This window comes from Xenopus tropicalis, chromosome 5 (assembly GCF_000004195.4).
Source record: "Xenopus tropicalis strain Nigerian chromosome 5, UCB_Xtro_10.0, whole genome shotgun sequence".
Classification (NCBI taxonomy): Eukaryota; Metazoa; Chordata; class Amphibia; order Anura; family Pipidae; genus Xenopus; species Xenopus tropicalis.
This window is the reverse complement of record NC_030681.2, coordinates 149,978,525-149,999,301: the sequence shown is the minus strand read 5'-3', so window position 1 is coordinate 149,999,301 and position 20,777 is coordinate 149,978,525. Positions and strand designations below refer to the sequence as shown.

General features: G+C 41.5%; 1 protein-coding gene across 1 annotated transcript in view; it reads left to right on the top strand.

The window, feature by feature from the left end:
- pkhd1 (PKHD1, fibrocystin/polyductin) overlaps positions 1-20,511 on the top strand; it is a 301,224-nt gene extending 280,713 nt beyond the window's left edge. Inside the window, exons 63-66 of the mRNA XM_002933603.4 lie at positions 3,065-3,172; positions 9,540-9,701; positions 13,665-13,689; positions 20,059-20,511. Of these exons, the coding sequence (XP_002933649.4) occupies positions 3,065-3,172; positions 9,540-9,701; positions 13,665-13,689; positions 20,059-20,125 (362 nt within the window). The 3' untranslated portion in view covers positions 20,126-20,511. The remainder of the gene's footprint in view (positions 1-3,064; positions 3,173-9,539; positions 9,702-13,664; positions 13,690-20,058) is intronic.
- The last annotated feature ends 266 nt before the right edge of the window (positions 20,512-20,777 follow it).

Genomic DNA, 20,777 nt, shown 5'->3' with positions numbered 1-20,777 from the left:
ACAGTACCTGTACTTGATCCCAACTAAGATATAATTACCCCTTATTGGGGCAGAACAGCCCTATTGGGTTTATTTCATGGTTAAATGATTCCCTTTTCTCTGTAATAATAAAACAGTACCTGTACTTGATCCCAACTAAGATATAATTACCCCTTATTGGGGGCAGAACAGCCCTATTGGGTTTATTTCATGGTTAAATGATTCCCTTTTCTCTGTAATAATAAAACAGTACCTGTACTTGATCCCAACTAAGATATAATTACCCCTTATTGGGGGCAGGACAATCCTATTGGGTTTAAATGATGTTTAAATTATTTTTTTAGTAGACTTAAGGCATGGAGATCCAAATTATGGAAAGATCCCTTATCCGGAAAGCTCCGTGTCCTGAGCATTCTGGATAACAGGTCCTATACCTGTACCTGCCCCAGCCTTGGTGGGTGATTTACTGGCTAGGCTGGCAAAATACTGGCCAGGTGGCATCCCTACCCAAAAGTAGATGGAGTTCTTCTAACTCAGTGTACAATTTCTCGAGAAAGCTTTCTCTGAAGGTTCTGTACCACTTTCACATCATTTAATGGAATGGAGATGTTTTTCAAAAGGCAACAGAACCACCAGAAAAGCTGCTGCTGAACTGGTACCCCCCCCCCCCCCCCCCCCCCCAGCAATGGAAGAACCCATTTTTATATCAACTATGCACATTTGTATTAATAATGATTTATCTGTTATGGTAGCTCTCATTTGTCTGAGAATACCAAAAAAATATTTTAATAGCAGAGAACAGGATGCACTAGACTCATAAATTATACATAGAACTCTGTAATAAATAATAATGTCTTGATGGGGAAATGGGACGCAATCGGTAGATGAAAAATCACATAAACCTTCAACAAATATATGATAAAATGCAAAAATGGAAAACATAAATTGCAACAAACACAATAAATGTCTTGGGCAAGAAACATGGCCCCGTAAATTGAAGGCAATTCCAAACACAAGGAAGTACAGTCAGTAATGCCTAATGAACTTAAACATATGGACTTAAGGGCAAAACAGTGTACAGTACATCAAGATGGAGGATCATGACCAGTAGGGAACGCAATTATGTAGACAATTATGTACTAGCGGTGTAGGTGACAAATGGGTATGAATAATAATAATAATAAAGATGAGGATGAGGATGATGGATGATAAAGGGGATACAAGTGGATGAAAACAGCACATTAGCTATAACAAACGGGAATGAGCAGCCCTAGGGATCAGTTACATCTACATCTAGAATTCCCCCACCTACCCACTATAATGGAGATACAACGGTTGTTGTCTCTCATCACGACCTCCCATTCTGGACATCATCTAAATAAAGATGAGTATAAACTTGTCTGAGTGCTCTTCTGAGCACTTTTGTTCTTTACTATAGAGACATTGCCTACATAGCCAGAGCTGTATTTGGCGCCAGTGCTGACCTAGGCACCGCCCCCTCCACTTGCCCGACGCATATGCAGTACTTCCCATGCAAAGACCACAGAAGAGCTGCCCATCCCCAATTCTATCAGCTCTGACATGGAATTTAGCCACACTCAAGGCCCCTATAAGGCTCCTGCCCTAGGCACGGGCTCTTGGGTGCCTACATAGAAACTACGGCCCTGAGCATATTTCCCAATGGCCATCACAACGATTCTGAAAGAGCTGAGAGAGAGAGATAAAGATATTGACAGTCTAACTGGGAAATGTAATGGAGATTGCATATATAAGGACAAGAAGCAATGTTATTTCTTCATCACATATTCTGTCCATCTAGGGTCTATCGTGGGTAAGAACCCATGGATTGGTTCAGTCCCCATGATAGATTGTTGGTGACGAACCACTCAATAGGAGTCACCAGTGGAAGCCCTTGGTATCGCTTGGTTTTCCGAAGTCACGCAAAGTTGCCTACAGGAGGAAACTTCCCTTGACTTCAGATTACCGAAGTGATGCTAAGGGCTTTCCATCGGTGACTCCTATCGTTGCCAGTAGAAAGCCTTTTTGGAGTGGTTTGTTGTCCACAATAGCAGAGACCTATCATGGGCAACTGAACTGCTCCGTGGATTCTTACCCGTAAGAGAATTGCACAAGAGGTTGGCCTCACCGTTTGAGGACCCTTTTTTAGACTGGACACAATGAAGACTATCACATAGAAGAAATTCCTTGCAGTCATTTAGATAAGTAAAACCTTGCATATATAGTGTCTGCTTCATTCTGAAAATGGAGTCACTTTACACGTTTACTGTAAAACCTAAACCTCCCATCCCTCATGGCAGGGGCATTCACTGCAGCATGCAAAGCTTTTGGATGCCATGTTTATTTTTCCCATAATGCAGTTTTTTTCCTTGTGACCACACTCAATGTTGCATCAACTGCAACTGCATGCAATGCATCAAATGGAACATTGTGCATGTGAGTGTACTAGTGTGACAGTTGCGCCTCTCAAATGAAAAATGACATTAGTGTCCTAGGTACGAGTCTATGGTGCCTACTGTAGGAACCCTGGGATTGCTGCCATGTCCAGGGGGATAGTAGTTCCAGGGTAACGTAGCATCAGTAGGTGCACTCATGTAGGATTGTAGCAGAAGAGACAGAGCGGACACATTGGGGCTCATAACAACTATGCAGAAGTCTAAGGAGCATGTTTGGAAGCAAATACCTTTAGTGGACACAACCTTCTGTCTATTTGTGTGAGCCTTCACTTGTGGCCATAAATAAGGCCTATGTACGTTTCTACTCTTCCTTCTGAGGCTTCATATTTAAGGGTTTGTAAGGGTATCTAAATACATCTCATCATAATGGAACAGATTCAGTTGGGTTCATTAATATCCCAAATTAATTCCTGATTCATAGACTTCCATTGAGCTTTCATGAGATTAACCCTGAGGCTATGTTCCTCTCATTAAACTGAATGTTGCCCAATATCTTCTCTTTCTCCGGACACTTAAGTTCCCAGAGAAAGAGAAGAACCTAATAATAATAATAATAATAGATTAATCACAATGTTGACCTTGAGATATTTATTTTTGTGTTTGTTTTAAAGGGAACACAACTGTGATGATACGAAATGGATGGGGGAACTTTTCCAACTTAGCCATCTCCACCTTCGGATTGAACTGGTGCCTGATATTTAATGTTACATCACCTCCGGGTAATTATTTTTCTGGCTTTCTTATGAGTTGTCTTCTTCTGTCCAATATCCCCCCCCCAGCAGCCGATCAGCAGAACAATGGGAAGGGAGCAAGATAGCAGCTCCCAGTAGGTATCAGAATAGCACTCAATAGTAAGAAATTCAAGTCCCGCTTGGGACTCCTCCAGTTACATGGGAGTAGGAGAAACAATAGGTTAGCTGAAAGCAGTTCTAATGTGTAGCGCTGGCTCCTTCTGAAAGCTCAGACTCAGGCACACTTTACTGCTGCGCTGCAAGTTGGAGTGATATCCCCCCCTCCCCCCCAGCAGCCGATCAGCAGAACAATGGGAAGGGAGCAAGATAGCAGCTCCCAGTAGGTATCAGAATAGCACTCAATAGTAAGAAATCCAAATCCGGCTTGGGACTCCTCCAGTTACATGGGAGTAGGAGAAACAATAGGTTAGCTGAAAGCAGTTCTAATGTGTAGCGCTGGCTGAAAGCTCAGACTCAGGCACACTTTACTGCTGCGCTGCTAGTTGAAGTGATATTCCCCCCCCCTCACCCCCAGCAGCCGATCAGCAGAACAATGGGAAGGGAGCAAGATAGCAGCTGCCAATCTAATTGTTTAAGTTGATAATAAAGTACCCCTACTTCCTACCGGGGGTTATTCCCTTCTTTAAACAACTTTATTAACAACTTCAAACAAAAGGTCACTCCCCCCCCTACACCCACCAATCATAGGCACCACCTGGATCTGCAGCAAACCCTGCCCACTTTGGTTAAGCTCCACCTGGATATGGCTGCCCACCTAAATGGGAACAACAGAGAGGAATATTACAAACCAGCACGAGTAGAAGTTTAGCCGAATGCGAATATCACACGTCAAGTGCCAGATGGGAAAGAGCTAATTTGTTACATAGATCTTATAATCTAATTTTACAGGTAAAACCAAAATATCTTGCTCTGTAGGATGGTTGCAGGCGTTATATGCTTGTGGGAACATTGTATGGATTTGAGAACCGCACCGTGCCATTTAATCCCCCCCCAGTCTGCCTTTCATTTTGCTCCACGGTGAAATCCATTTCTTAAGTAAATACCTCAGCGAAAAGAACTGACCAACGCAGCGTCCCTCCGCGTACACATGAGTCTAATTTTCCAATTACGTTCGTGTTACTTTGAAAACAGGTTTATTTCAACAAGTCCAATTTTACGGCTTCCTTGGCAAATTATAGAGTGCTCGGGCCGCAGTGTGCCGCGGAGCTCCCCTGTAAAACTCCAACATGCCATAAACAATACCCATAAATACCACAGTTTCCCTCTTTATTGACATCCTTTTTCCTGATGATAAAACAGTTAACTTGCCCGGGCTCTTTTTGCCCCGGAGGAGTGTGAAAATTAAGATTTAGGGGGGCTTAACAGAAGCTGCAATCTGAAGGTGTCTGCACTGCTCTTAAACTGCCAGACACGGTTTTATGGCCACAGTAAATATAATCAGCTTTCAGAAGCACAGAGGCCTCACTGATGCACAGAAGCATTTTACACCAGGCACAAACCTTGTTTTAACGGCTGCAGGAGGAGGGGGGGTTTATTAGATTTGTTTACCTGTTTTTTTTCCTCTTTACCCTCAATGTCAATTAAGCAGTGAGATACTCCATGCATTTTTTGAAGTTTATTTGTAAAAATACAACAAGGGCGGGTTCTTCTACCCATCATACCCCAGGGTTCTGCAACATGTTGTGGTGCTGCTGCCCTATTGGTGCTGCGCTCCTTTAGGCTGTAACTGATTGGTTGGGAGATTTAGCCAACGGCAGGGAAAGATACTGCAAGGTGGGGATATAGTAACCTCTCCCTTAGCTTCTACAGAAGCATCAGTAATGATAGACCCTCAATAACATAATATTGAACCACATCGCAAATGTATAGTGTAGATTACAATAAAGTTAGTTTTAGGAAGTGAGTTTTGGGAGTGAGCGATTGAGTGAGTGAGTGAGTGAGCGATTGAGTGAGTGAGTGAGTGAATAGGTCAGTATAAGGATAAGTGATGGAATAGGTAGCTGAGTGGTTAGGGGGATGGCTGAAATGAGTGTCAATGGAGAGCAAAAGTGGGTAAGTAGATGAAGAGATGGGCAAATGGATAGATAGATAGATAGATATATAGATAGATAGATAGATAGATAGATAGATAGATAGATAGATAGATAGATAGATATGAGATAGATAGTATTTCGTGGAAAGATGAAAAGATAGATAGATAGATAGATAGATGATAGATAGATCAGATAATCAATAGATAGATATATAGATGATAGATAGATAGATAGATATATAGATAGATAGATAGATAGATAGATATGAGATAGATAGTATTTCGTGGAAAGATGAAAAGATAGATAGATAGATAGATGATAGATAGATCAGATAATCAATAGATAGATATATAGATGATAGATAGATAGATTTGCACATTTTTTGCCGAATCGAAACGAGACAGTTTCGCTCATCACTAGCCAGCGGGAAAAAACCCCAAAACCTCTAAAACCATGAAGCAAAGAAATATCTTCCAGTTGTAAAAGGGATGTCTGCTATTGGCTTCTACATGATCTCAACAGGTTTTAGATGGTGTATTTAGGCTCATCGGGAGAGGGGGACCTGCGGGCTCCGGGGCACCCAGCAGGGATCAGTTCTCACCGGGTTTTTCCCCAGTGTCCCCCTGGCCCAGTCCGACCCTGTATGATCCGCTTGTTTGGCAAACTCACCCAACGAGCGGTTAGCACTGCGTATGGCCACCTTTACACCCGATTGCAACCACAATATCAGTTGGTAACGTAGAAAGAAAAGGACTAGGGAACAGTAATACATTAATGAACATACGGCAACTACCCGAGCCAAGGCCTTGCACACATCCAACCGATAAATATGTAATGTAAAGATTCAAATTTATATCCAAAATCCTACGGGCCGTATTCTGTAGCCTTCGTCGAGCACTCACACGGACTCTCAGGTTTCTTTATAAATTTATGTTAAATAAAACATTTTACATTATAAACCAATGCAGAATAAGTGTTAAATAATGCACCTACACGGAATAATGTCCCCTCGGAGGGGACTGACGGCAGTGAATAATGTCCCCTCAAAGGCATCAGCAGCTAAAGAGAGATCCTCCTCCATAAATGCAACTATCCTGGATTATAAGCCGCGCCGTGTTGGTAATCGAGTGTTTGATTCCCTTATGGGGAGTAATATATATTAGTACAGTGCGGGATACGGAAGGCATTAAACTGCTATTGTGCATATAGATAAGACACCAAAATCCAATGTTCTATGGAGGAAAGATCTGATAACTAGTAATGAGCAAATCTGTTCAAAAGATCCGCGAAACAGCGAAAAATTAGTGAAACGGCGAAAATGTTGTGCGGAAAAAAAAACTGTCACCCACGGCTATTATTTTGACACCAGCGACTTTTCTTTTTTGACGCCGGAGAAATTTTTTCATCCGTTTCGCGAAACAATCCGCCAATGGCGAAATGCGGAAATTCCTACCTTAAGTCTACTAAAAAATCAATAATACAGTAATTAAACCCAATAGGATTGTTCTGCCCCCAATAAGGGGTAATTATATCTTAGTTGGGATCAAGTACAGGTACTGTTTTATTATTACAGAGAAAAGGGAATCATTTAACCATTAAATAAACCCAATAGGGCTGTTCTGCCCCCAATAAGGGGTAATTATATCTTAGTTGGGATCAAGTACAGGTACTGTTTTATTATTACAGAGAAAAGGGAATCATTTAACCATGAAATAAACCCAATAGGGCTGTTCTGCCCCAATAAGGGGTAATTATATCTTAGTTGGGATCAAGTACAGGTACTGTTTTATTATTACAGAGAAAAGGGAATCATTTAACCATTAAATAAACCCAATAGGATTGTTCTGCCCCAATAAGGGGTAATTATATCTTAGTTGGGATCAAGTACAGGTACTGTTTTATTATTACAGAGAAAAGGGAAATAATTTTCAAAAATTAGAATTATTTGCTTATAATGAGAGATGGCCTTTCCGTAATTTCGAACTTTCTGGATGACAGGTTTCCGGATAACGGATCCCATACCTGTAATTAATAAATCAGATTTTAGTGGTTTTATGGGGTTATGTAATATAAGTCACTAAGTTTGCCCAGGACCAGTAACCCATAGCAACCAATCAGGAGACAGCATTTACTCTACATAATACTAAAAGTGAACTCATAGGTGGACAACCCCTTTAACAGCCCTCAGAGTTTTTGCTGGACTGACAACCCTTAGCAACCATTTGCTTTTAAACAATGGGCCAGTAAGTGCTGATTGGTTGCTATGCATTACTAGCGCTAGAGAGATGTGTGTATATTGCCCTATTGGGTTAATAAGCCGCCGTGCCGTGGATACAGACTGAGTGCCGCTGGCACAGAGAAGGAGCAGCCGCGGCGGCGAAGAGTACGGGCACGGCTAATACTAGCCACCGGCCAATGTGCTCTAATCTGCGCTTTGTGTTCCCTAAAGGGAAATCACTTTACATAATGACTGGATAACGATGGGGAATGCTGGGCACTTACATAACTCTCACTAATAACTTTATAATTCTATTGCACTTATCCTAAACTTGCTCCTAATTTGCATGCATTAGCCATCGAGCAATGGTAACTATGGTGATTGGGCCCTTAGCAATCTCTCAGCCGCAGGTTATGGGTGGTGTTGGGTGAATATTTACTATTGGATTTGTTGTTTGCTCTCAGGTCTTTATTGTAATTACATGTTTTCTTTTCTCCTATCTATCTATCTATCTATCTATCTGTCTATCTATCTATCTATCTATCTATCATCTATCTATCTATCTATCTATCTATCATCATCTATCTCTATCGATCTATCGATCTATCGATCTATCTATCTATTGATCTATCTATCTATCTATCTATCTATCTATCTACCTATCTATCTATCTATCATCTATCTATCTATCTATCTATCATCTATCTATCTATCTATCTATCATCATCTATCTCTATCGATCTATCGATCTATCTATCTATTGATCTATCTATTGATCTATCTATCTATCAATCTCTATCGATTCATCTATCTATCTATTGATCTATCTATCTATCATCATCATCTATCTCTATCATCTATCTATCTATCATCTATCTATCATCTATCTATCTATCTATCTATCTATCTATCTATCTATCTATCTATCTATCATCTATCTATCTATCTCATCTATCTATCTATCTATCTATCTATCTATTTATCTATCAATCTATCAATTTATCTGTCTGTTATAGAATGTCCTATTCCTAGCAGATATACAGTTGGTCTTCATTTTTTATTTTCTATAGTTTTTTAATTATTTGGCTTCCTCTTCTGCCTCTTTCTGGCTTTGAAATGGGGGTCGCTGACCCCAGCAGCTAAAATCCATTGCTCCCTGAGCTTACAGTTTAACCTTTTCTTGCTATTCAACCCTTCTTCTATTCACGTGGAAAGAGATCAGGGATCATGGGGGCCCAATACCTTCATTTCCTATAACAATCCCAGGTTGAGCCCCGATGATGGTTCCATTCAAAAAGGGTGAATTATGGTTTTCTAGGGCTCATTTTCTATGTCGGTGCAAATAGAAAGCAGCTGCTCCGCTCCAACCCTAGTGACACACTATGCACAAATCACTGGTGGACTTTACTATTCACTTACTACCCCCTGCTGCTCCCTGGATGGTACTTACCACTATCAGAATTGCACCAATAAGAATGCCGAAAACCAATGAACCTTCACTCATCAATAGCAGAACTGCCTACCAATTTGCCAGCTGCACCTACTTTGGTGGATGAAATGGAAGAGGAAGGCGTGTATCTAACCCAGTGATCCCCAACCAGTGGCTCAGGGGCAACATGTTGCTCCCCAACCCCTTGGATGTTGCTCTCAGTGCCCCCAAACCAGGGAGTTGTTTTTGAATTCCTGACTTGGGGGCAAGTTTTGGTTGAATAAAAACCAGATTTCCTACCAAATAAAGCCCCTGTAAGCTGATAGGGTGCATAGAGGCCCCTAATAGCCAATCACAGCCCTTATTTGGCTCCTCCATGAACTTTTATGGTGCTTGTGTTGCTCCCCAAGTCTTTTTACATTTGACTGTGGCTCATGAGTAAAGGTTGGGGCCCCCTGACCGAACCTAATCAGCCTTGCCCCGGTGGTAAGTACAAGTATCTGCCATAAATTGTTTGCTCCTTAGCAGGCACCATTATACAGTATTTCTATGGAAAAAAAATATGTTGTGGGTAAAAAAAAAAAAACATGGCAAATTGTGCTCTACACCTTAGTAAATTGGCTTTAATGTTCCCTCTCTCTCTGCCCCCCACAGGGGTTCTGGTCTCCGCTCTGTCACAAGAATTCGCTGTTTATCCAGTTCCCGCTGCAGATCCAGATAACATCTTCCTTCTGGTTCTCTTGAGTTCTGCCGGATCGGCAATCGCACTGTTCCTTCTCTTGTGCTGCTTCTTCAAAAGAAAGAAAGGCGCCAAAGGTGAGTGTCTCGTTCCTCTAAAAAACCATTAAATATCAATTATCCGTCCCAAAAATACCGAAAAAACCTCCAAAATGTCTGTATTATTTAGTAGTGATGAGCGAATCTGTCCCATTTCGCTTCACCATAAAATTCACGAAACGGCGAAAACTTCACAAAATGCATTTGTTGCTCGATTTTTCTTTTTGTCGTCCGCGTCTAGTTTCTGTCGCCCACACTTTTTTGGCGCCCAATTTTGACATGACCGCACCTTTTTTTCTGACGCGATCACGACTTTTCCCGACGTGCCCAATTTGACGCATGACAAAAAAATTTCTGCGCAACAAATTTTTCTGCAGCAAATCTTCACGGACGTTTCGCGAAACAATTCACCAATAGTGAAATGCGGAAATTCGCTGAGAATCCATGCCTGTTGAAAACATTCGCTCATCACTATTATTTAATACATTTCTTATTTATGTGTATGAATCAAAAATTAAATGTCGACAGATATTTGGTTTAACCCATTGATGTTATAGGTCCCTATCCTACCTGCCATTATGTTTTTTAAGCATAAATGTAATGGCCCCCAGAGGGTTCTGCAACGTGGGGCAAATCAGGGCGGATAGGTGCTTCCTACACTGCATTTTACACCAGTGGTATAAACACCTATCTGCTCCAATCCATCCCCTTAATGTGTCATTACCGTAAGAGGAAACCCTCAGAAACACAGTAGGAACATACAAACTCATTACTGATAGCGCCCTGACTAACTGCCCCACCATGCTGCCCCTTTATCCCACCAGTGTGCTTACATACAGTATATGGTAATAACCCACCCCTGAGCCCAACCCAACACTGAGTTAGGGCTGCCATCTTTTTATAATCATTTTATCGGCAGGGACTTGGGGGTGGGTCAACAAGGTGGTGTGTTGTGATGTCAGTGGGCAGAGCTATGATGTCACAAGGGGCACGGTCATGACATCCAGAGGTCCTATTATGAAGGATGAATCAGCTGTGGATTTGGTAAGTATAGGATCTAGGGAGAAAGGAAAGGAAAAGAAACAAAAGGAAAGGAAGGAAAAAATAAAGGTGGGCCGGGGGCAGATGGAGTAGTTATTGAAAATTAGTAAATTGCCAGTATTATTATTTTTATTATTAACATTTATTTATAAAGCGCCAACATATCCCGCAGCGCTGTACAATAAGTGGGTTTCATACATGGGACATACAGAGTAACATATAAAGCAATCAATAACCGATACAAGAGGTGGAGAAAGCCCTGCCCAAAAGAGCTTACAATCTACAGTAAATTAGTAATACCAGCCTCTGCCTTGGCAGGCATTTACCGGCTAGGCTAATGAAATACCCACCAGATGGCAACCCTAGCTACCAATGCTGAGAAAACCAACACTTCAAGCTCCAGAAGACAACTCTGCTTAAGGTTTATAAATGAAACCCATTTCATTAAACAGTAGGAGGCCAGACGTCTATAATCCAAAGCCTGAAGCATTCAGCATCAAGAAAATCCCCAACAAAATACTTCTTTATGTTCCTGTAGGTCACACAATAGCACGGCACTTACCCCTCTAGATCAGCTTGGGAGGAACATGGCCAAATACTTCTCTATCTACCTGTAGGTCACACAGTAGTACGGCACTTACCCCTCTAGATCAGCTTGGGAGGAACATGGCCAAATACTTCTCTATCTACCTGTAGGTCACACAGTAGTACGGCACTTACCCCTCTAGATCAGCTTGGGAGGAACATGGCCAAATACTTCTCTATCTACCTGTAGGTCACACAGTAGTACGGCACTTACCCCTCTAGATCAGCTTGGGAGGAACATGGCCAAATACTTCTCTATCTACCTGTAGGTCACACAGTAGTACGGCACTTACCCCTCTAGATCAGCTTGGGAGGAACATGGCCAAATACTTCTCTATCTACCTGTAGGTCACACAGTAGTACGGCACTTACCCCTCTAGATCAGCTTGGGAGGAACATGGCCGGTCATGGGATAGGAGCATTATGAAACACAGATTTATAAAGACCTCTATCTTTTCCATCTTAATCTAAAACTAATCACCGTCCATTGCCTTCCATCTGCCATGGAATCTGATCCATCTGTGTTTTCCATGGAGCTAAGTTGTGTGTAATAGAGCCCCATTACTTGATATAATGAAGCATTTGTGCACTGAGAATTCGCCAGTGATCAGCGCCATGTGCTTTCACTATAGCCCCGTGCCTGTTGGCCGCTCGACATACTTGGAATTCCTTCGGAACAAAAAAAACGCACATTGATCTCCAACCTTCTTGCTCAGCCCCGAGACCAGATCTAGGTAGCGGCCCGGCCAATTAGATCCAGCTGTGACAAAAGCCGCTGGTTTCAATTTATTGGTCCTGTTTTGCAATGGGTGGTAACCGGGTTTTATCCTTAAATCTGTTGTTGACATTAAGTTTTGGAATCAATTAGGAGCCAGGAGGAACACAAAGAAAGGTTGGGACGGACTATCATCCTCTTACTTCAATTAGAATTTTATCAGAAAGGCATAAAGAAAGGAAATGCTGCAATTTATATGTTTTGATACTTACCATACGACTCTTAAGACAGAATTCAGCTGTGTGTGTGCCCGAGGATACGTATCTGCTATAAATTCATTTTTATCTAATTTGTCTGAGATCTAAGCTTCCTGCGGAGGTCTGTGATCAAAGGAACTGATTCTGTCTGATGTTGGCTCTGACACATTATGTGTGCTGACTTGGTTCTGTCTGTAAACTCACAGTGGGAGGCTGACCACATCCCTTGGCACCTTTGGCACAGAGAACCCTCATTTTATCTGGGGATATTGACAGGTATGGGCGAGCGGCACTAAATTATTAACTAGGTGGTAATATTTTAGTTAGAGGGCAACCCTGGGCACAGTGGTGCGTCCGTTTGAAGACTTGTCTTACCGTTCCTTAGTTGAAAGGAGGATACATCTCATAGAACGTTGGGTTCTCCATAACGTTTGCTTTTATTTTCTATTGTTTCTCCACTGGAATGAAACAGCAATGGGCATTTGATCTGGTCTCTACAACTAATAACGTAGGGCAGTTCTCCTGCGGTGGTCCCAGTTCTCTTGATTTCTGCCAGGGCTGAAGCTCTAGTCTACCAAACAAACCTTCTAAATGTTTGAATGCAGAGAGATAGCCATATATTTTTTTCATTGATCCACAAAACCTGTATACATACTGTATAAATGGCATCCAGCCTTCCTCCTCCGAGTATAATAGCTCATATTAGCAGGCATGGGTACGCCGAGGCCACAAAGACATTTGGGCCTCCTCATTAGGAAAAACACAACTGCAGGCTGGCACTGAAAACTAGACCACAAAAGATTGATTAAGTGCAGTTAAAAAGAGTTTTATTCAAGGGGAAAACACCCCAGAATAAGCCTTAAACATTGTCTAATGAAGGGGCTTCATTATAGGCTAATGCCCATTCCCTACAGAGGAATCACTTGGGATAGGAGAGTGGGTGTCCATTGATTTGAGGCCAAGGCCAAGTGATAAATGAGCAGTGTAGAAAAAGCCAATCCATTGCCATAATAGCATAGTACAGGGATCCCCAACCTTTTTTACTCCTGTAAAAGTGTTGGGGAGCCACACAAGCATGAAAAAAGTTCTTTGGGGATGCCAAATAAGGGCTGTGATTGGCTATTGGGTAGCCCCAGGGACTGCTGGCCTGCGGGAGACTCTGCTTAGAGTAAAACTGTGTCTCTGAGCTTCCAAAACTTGTCACCAAGCCAGAAATCTAATAATGGCACCTACTTTGAGGCCACTGAGAGCAACATCAAAGGGGCAGTGAGCAACATGTTGCCCCCGAGCCACTGGTTGGGGGTCACTGCACTAGTAGAAAAGTGAAATAAATTAATGAAGCCTCACTGAACACTATTGGAACAGCAAGGATATAATGAACGCATTTTCTATTATCTTTTGCAGGTTGTCAAAATGAAAAATCAAGAAGGTAACCAAGCAGAGGCCCCGCTGGGACAGCTCCAGATATGTTTACAACTATCTACTATCTGACTAAAGATCACTGAACTATTCAGGGTTGTATTGCCTATCAACCTTACGCAGTATGTTTGCCCCTGTTTTAGTTATCTGTGTTGATAATGGGATGAAATATACCTTAAGGGTAGAAGTGTGGGGTTATAGGCACCTGTTGGGTCACCACCCTAGCTATAAATAAGGGCATACACCACTGGAACCCTCAGAGGGAACACTGAGGATAGGAGACCCAAGTAAAGAGGGTGCCCTAAGGCAGCATTAAGTTAGCGCCCACAAAGGGACAAGGGGACCCCATGAATAAGAGCTAGTAAAGGGAAAGTTAAATCCTATGTTTAGCTGCTCTGGAAGCACGAGATGCTGGGGCTAATAAGCAGCCATGGATGCAATAAGCATTGTGAGTAGTAGAACCCAGGGGACTAAGCCACCAGTATAGGGATCTACATGTGTAGACATAGGACATGGTAGTTTAGGTGCCCTGTATAACAGCTATGGTTGGAGGCTCAGTATGAAGGTTATAACCAATCCTGGGCTCAGCTCTGACTCTAAATTAATGTGGCCCCTGCAATTGTCTTGTTCTTGATAGTAAATTGTTATAGTAATTGTTATAGAGTAATTTTTACACCACACTGTATATATAATGCACATTATTGTGACAAAGGCAAAGTAAGCAACAGAAGGTTATCTGGAGACCAAAGGGCATTACAGAGGCAAGTCAGTATCTGGAGGAACTTCACCCAAACACAACTCAAGCTTTTTGGAAAGAACAGGAAAGGAACAGGTTACAGAGATATATTTGGGATTTCTGTGTTGTGCCGGGCTCTTTTTTGTTTCGGAAGCCGGAGTTCCCCTTGGGTGCCTGATCATTTTGTTCCAAAATTTCTGATAGGGGCATTTTATGTTTTCTGATGGAACCTGCTCAATAGACTCACTAAGAGTTTACTATTTAGTCATCAGAAAACATTACCGCTCAAACATGATTCTAATCTGAACGCTCGACGTGCAAAGCAAAACATGCCTCGTTTCTTTCCATGCTACATCTCAAGTCATTGTTTGGACTAACTGTTTCATGCTCGAGAGACGCTCACACATAACAAATGTCTGTTTCCTAATAAGCCAACTATTTTGGTTCAGTTCACTGGAACTGCTACTGACAGATTCCTACTTGAGAGACAGAGGCAGAAGGTTCGCGCTGATAGAAAACCATTTATCAGATTTAATGTCAAAACACGACTTAATTGCAAACATTACATCGTTTAGAAGGGTGAATTTTACACTATGGTTCTAGGTGGTAATTTGGGATTCACAAGAGGTTGTCCTCATGCTTGATCCAAGGAAAATAATGAAACACATCTCTCTAATTCGTGCGAGAAGGGTCAGAAAACCTTGCTTAATCCAAAATGTCAGTTTGACCGGTCCCTGCATTACACTGGCACTGATATCTGTGTAGATGAGCAGGGTTTTATCCTTATTTCAGATCTCCATGCATTTTAATGGTTCTAGATGGAGGGCTGGTCTGTGTAGGCATGTGTGGGAAGTGGTGTATCACTATCTAGGTGTAGGTATGCACTGTAGATCATGGATCATATTCCTGAACCAGTTTTAGACTGTCCTCTCCAAAATAACTGCCAATATGTCTATGAAGGTTTTCATTCATCCAAGTCATGGTATATCTAGTAGAAGTACATCTAGAGCAACTGGACTTGCATGTGTGGGAAGTGGTGTATCGCCATCTAGGTGTAATGTATGCACTGCAGATGGTGAAGAAGTCCTCACTGTTAGTGTGTATATCAGGTGACATCAAAAGTGTAGACATATTACCTAGAAGAAGTAAATCTAGATCAACTGGACTTGCTGAGTAATCATTGAAGATGTTTCACTACTCATTCGAGCAGCTTCTTTAGTTGAACCAGTTACTCTAAAACTGGTTCAGGAAAATGAAAGAACAGCAAGAAAGCTGAACTGAAGAAGATGTTCGGATGAGTAGTGAAACATCTTCAATGATTACTCAGCAAGTCCAGTTGCTCTAGATTTACTTCTACTAGGTAATATGTCTACACTTTTGATGTCACCTGATATACATAGCAACAGTGAGGACATCCTCACCATCCACAGTGAATACACTACACCTACCTGTAGATGGTGATACACCACTTCCCACACATGTAAGTCAAGTTGCTGTAGATGTACTTCTACTAGATATACCATGACTTGGATGAATGAAAACCTTCATAGACATATTGGCAGTTAATTTGGAGAGGACAGTCTGAAACTGGTTCAAGAATATGAAAGTGTAGACATATTAGCTTTCTTGGATTGCACTAGGAAACTAGGGTAGGGAAGGCCTCACTGAAGTCCTGGGCTAAAATCAGAGTATGGTATAAGTCAGGAATTAAGGACCCATGAATGAGAACGTCTTAATAAAAGGTTAGATCATGCATGTAGTTGCTTGGGGAAAAATCTAAAAAAGAGCAACCTGAAGCTCCATTAATGAGCACAGATGGTTAGTACTACTGGAGCCTTTCCACTAGTGTAAGGACTCAAGTCCCTTGATGTGTGCCTTGGAGAGCCTTGAGTAGCTGGAACTACTTCAGTCTGCAACTAATAGTTCCTGTTGGCATTATAACATCTCAAAAAAACCACATTGTTTGACAACTGTATCATGCCCATTCCTCTCAATATCTTAGTGTCAACTTATTTCAGAACCACTGAAACCCAGATTATTGATCAACAAAACCCATGAACCAAAGTACCTATGAACCAATGTGTGCCAATGGGCAAATTAAGGTCCTGTGTAACTGGCACTTTGGCCAACAACATCTTCAACCTTGTATTATCATCCAATGTTTTGTAGGAAATATCTATTGTATCTATAATGTCAAAACTTTATATCTCTTGCTGATAGATATGCAGACATATTTAGCACAGTTAGACAGGGCCTACAAACAGAGCTTTTGTGTGTATGTAGTAGACACGAGGCAGATTGACTTTGCTTCTGGTCTAGGTAATTTCTACGGGGCTATTCTCCCAAATACATGCAAATCAAAATGTGTTCTTTCTATACTTGCCTCATACACTCTAAAAGCCACAATAACAACACAAAATACTACTGTATCCGACCAAGCACAATTCATAAGCGGTTTCCCTGTATCATTGGGAGAATACATGGAATATCTCCTTGATCACATCATTTCCCATCTACCTCCTCTCCCACCCTGACTTTCCATGTCCTTGTGCCCTCACTTACAGATTATGACCTCAATCGCTTCAGTGAGAATTACCTAGAATAATGTAGGGCTGAAATAGACGGTGATTTACAAGACTGTAAATGAAGACACCATCAGCAGACACTAACCCCTAAAAGATAAAACTGCTTTTGCTTAATGAACAGCTCCTAAGGCATTTTTCCGAGAAGAATATTTGAATATTTGCATGTCCCATGTGGTCGTTTCCGTCCTCTGAATTCCTTGTACCGTGACGATGAAGGTAGAGTTATCATAGTGACTTTGTTCCATTAATATGTACAAGGGCTTATTCACCCTGCCTGGCTAACCAATTTTTAAATGCTGTGTTGACCTGTGTCGTTTCCATGATCTTTTTTTATGTAGTTTTCATAGAATGAACTATGTGCTCTCCATTACTCATTACTTCGCCATAATAAAGCATTCAGCATTATTTTCTGCTGGGACTATTTTTTTTTTTCCCATTGCTCGCTCATGCAAGATGTTTTTTCTGTTGCCCCAGTTGACGAGAGGATACGTCTATACGTCTATACGATGGCGTCCATTGAACAGCAGAATTTAAAGATATATAGTGGGCACCGAACGCCATTTTGTTTTGTGGCTGTTAATTGTTACACAAGTAGCATTGGTCAACATCAAGGCTGCAAGTTACGTGGCACCTATGAGCTTTTTTTATGTACAAACTGAATTGTGCTACTATGAAGATGACTACCATCCCCTGCCCATAATGGTGCATTGTTTGTATCTATCATCAGTTGCAATTACATTGGACAATCAGTCCAGTGGCTCCAAAATTTAAGTTTTAGAACATGGAGTATAACGTTGTGGGGGCAAGTGGAGGCTTTCTTAGCAGCACAGTCACGTCCCTCAGTATGGTGGAACCCAATTCTCATTGCCCAACCACATTGAAGCTGTTGCTATTGACATCCATCATTCCATTCCAGTGCAATTGTTTCGCTTGCAACAAATACATTTTGGATCTTAAACATTTGTTTAGGTTGCCTGATGGTGGGTATCATATAGATATAGACTTAGCTATCGAGCTGTTATGAATAGGTCAATATGTTATTGCCAGTAGTATGACTTTAATATAGAAAGGAAGAAAAAACATTAACTGACAGTGAGGAACAAAAGAGATGCTATGGAATAGATCTGACAGTCATCATTGTGAACTGGGAAAGGTACTGTCTATGAACATTCTCATTAGTCCAGGTCATGATGCACAGTATCTAGTAGAAATAAGTCTAAAGCAACTGGACTTTTTGAGTTTTCTTGTAAATGTTTGCCAGGTTTCTTCAGAAGTCACTTGGATGAGTGGTGAAATGTTTCTCCAAAAGGTTCTTGATTGAATGGTGAAATGTTTCTATAGAAGCCAACTGGATGAGTGGTAAAATCTTTCTTAAAAAGCCACTTGGATGAGTGGTGAAATGTTTCTATAGAAGCCAATTGGATGAGTGGTTACATGTTTCTATAGAAGCCAATTGGATGAGTGGTTACATGTTTCTATAGATGAGTGGTGAAACGTTTCTATAGAAGCCCCTTAGGCGGTGAAACATTTCTATAGAAGCCAATTGGATGAGTGGTGAAATGTTTATTCAGAAGCCACTTGGATGAGTGGTGAAACATTTCTATAGAAGCCACTTGGATGAGTGGTAAAATCTTTCTTAAAAAGCCACTTGGATGAGTGGTGAAAGGTTTCTATAGAAGCCAATTGGATGAGTGGTGAAACATTTCTATAAAAGCCAATTGGATGAGTGGTGAAAGGTTTCTATAGAAGCCACTTGGATGAGTGGTGAAATGTTTCTATAGAAGCCAATTGGATGAGTGGTGAAACGTTTCTATAGAAGCCAATTGGATGAGTGATAAAATCTTTCTTAAAAAGCCACTTGGATGAGTGGTGAAACGTTTCTATAGAAACCAATTGGATGAGTGATAAAATCTTTCTTAAAAAGCCAATTGGATGAGTGGTGAAACGTTTCTATAGAAACCAATTGGATGAGTGATAAAATCTTTCTTAAAAAGCCACTTGGATGAGTGGTGAAACATTTCTATAGAAACCAATTGGATGAGTGATAAAATCTTTCTTAAAAAGCCACTTGGATGAGTGGTGAAATGTTTCTATAGAAGCCAATTGGATGAGTGGTGAAAGGTTTATTCAGAAGCCACTTGGATAAGTAATTAAACATTTCTATAGAAGCCACTTGGATGAGTGGTGAAATGTTTCTATAGAAGCCAATTGGATGAGTGGTGAAACGTTTCTATAGAAGCCAATTGGATGAGTGGTGAAATCTTTCTTAAAAAGCCACTTGGATGAGTGGTGAAACATTTCTATAGAAGCCAATTGGATGAGTGGTGAAACATTTCTATAGAAGCCAATTGGATGAGTGGTGAAATGTTTATTCAGAAGCCACTTGGATAAGTAATTAAACATTTCTATGGAAGCCACTTGGATGAGTGGTGAAACATTTTCAAGAAAGTCCAGTTGCTTTAGACTTATTTCTACTAGATACTACTGCCAGGTAAGTTTACTGGCGTTTAATAAACTCTATAAGTCCAAGCTATAGTGTCTGTTGGCCAGCCTTGTACCAAGGCCCAAGCCCTCTCTCTCCAATAGCCGCTTTAATAGCAGGATAAACACAAAGCTTTCCTTTTTAAATAAGAATCGTTAAACGAATCCCAGAAGCCTCCATTCCACTTTACAGCCACAATAAACATCGCATTCAAATCACTGTATCGAGATTTTGTTTTGTTTACCCTTTTCTTTTTACATTGCCTTGTGGTGTTTTTGCTTTGCACTTGTCGGTATGTGATTTTCATTGAACGGTCGCTCTGCATTGTATAAAGTACGTGGCTCCGTCGTATGATGAAATTTATGCAGATTGTATGCAAAGGCAATATCAGGAAATTGCATACGAATGAGATGGGAACATTATGCAACGAGCCTTCTCTTACGTTCTATAAAAAAAAAAATAAAAAGGCATCATCCTTACAAATGTCTGTCAAGGATTTTAATTAATCTTTTCATATAACATTCAAGATTGCAGATTTTGTTTACTGAATGCACTGATGTTTTTCCTCCTTTATAGGTTCAGCGGGGAACGGTTTAACTCTTTCATTTGCATTGGCGGCGGAAGAAGGAAAGAAACTGAGTAGTGACGGGCGAAATAACTCACCAGGCAAATTTCCACGTTTCACCATTGGCCGATTTTTTGGCAAACAGGTGTCAAAATCCGAAAAAATTGCAATGCATGGGCTGGGTTCAGGCCGACCTCGGCACATCTTCTTCGGGTCACAGGGGGGTTCGGGTTGAGCTCTTCCGCTTACCCGCCCGCGACTTTACACTGTCAGCTTTCCGGTTCCAGCTTCTAAATTTATAGGCACGCGTCTGACTCACCCCGCCCCTATATATGGAGGAGAGAAGGTGGGTAGGGTTTGGGAGCGGGTGGGTTAGGGTTGGGTGTGGGTAGAGTATTTCTCAACCCACACGAGTGCAAATTTTTTCCCTTAGACCGATTCGGCAGCTTATCGGCCCGTGTATGGGCACAAATGATGGGCCTGCCTGACTGATATCTGGCCTGAAATCAGGCAGATATCGATTGGGCAGGTTAAGTTGGCCATACACGGGCTGGTTGCAGCTGCCGATATGGGTCCCTTGGACAGATTCGGCAGCTTATCAGCCCGTGTAGGAACGAGGGGCCTGGCCGACCGATATTTGGCCTGAAATTGGGCAGATATCAATCGGGCAGGTAAAAAATTTAGTCGAAACGGGGACCGCATCGGCTCATTTATGCAGTCCCTGAACCGA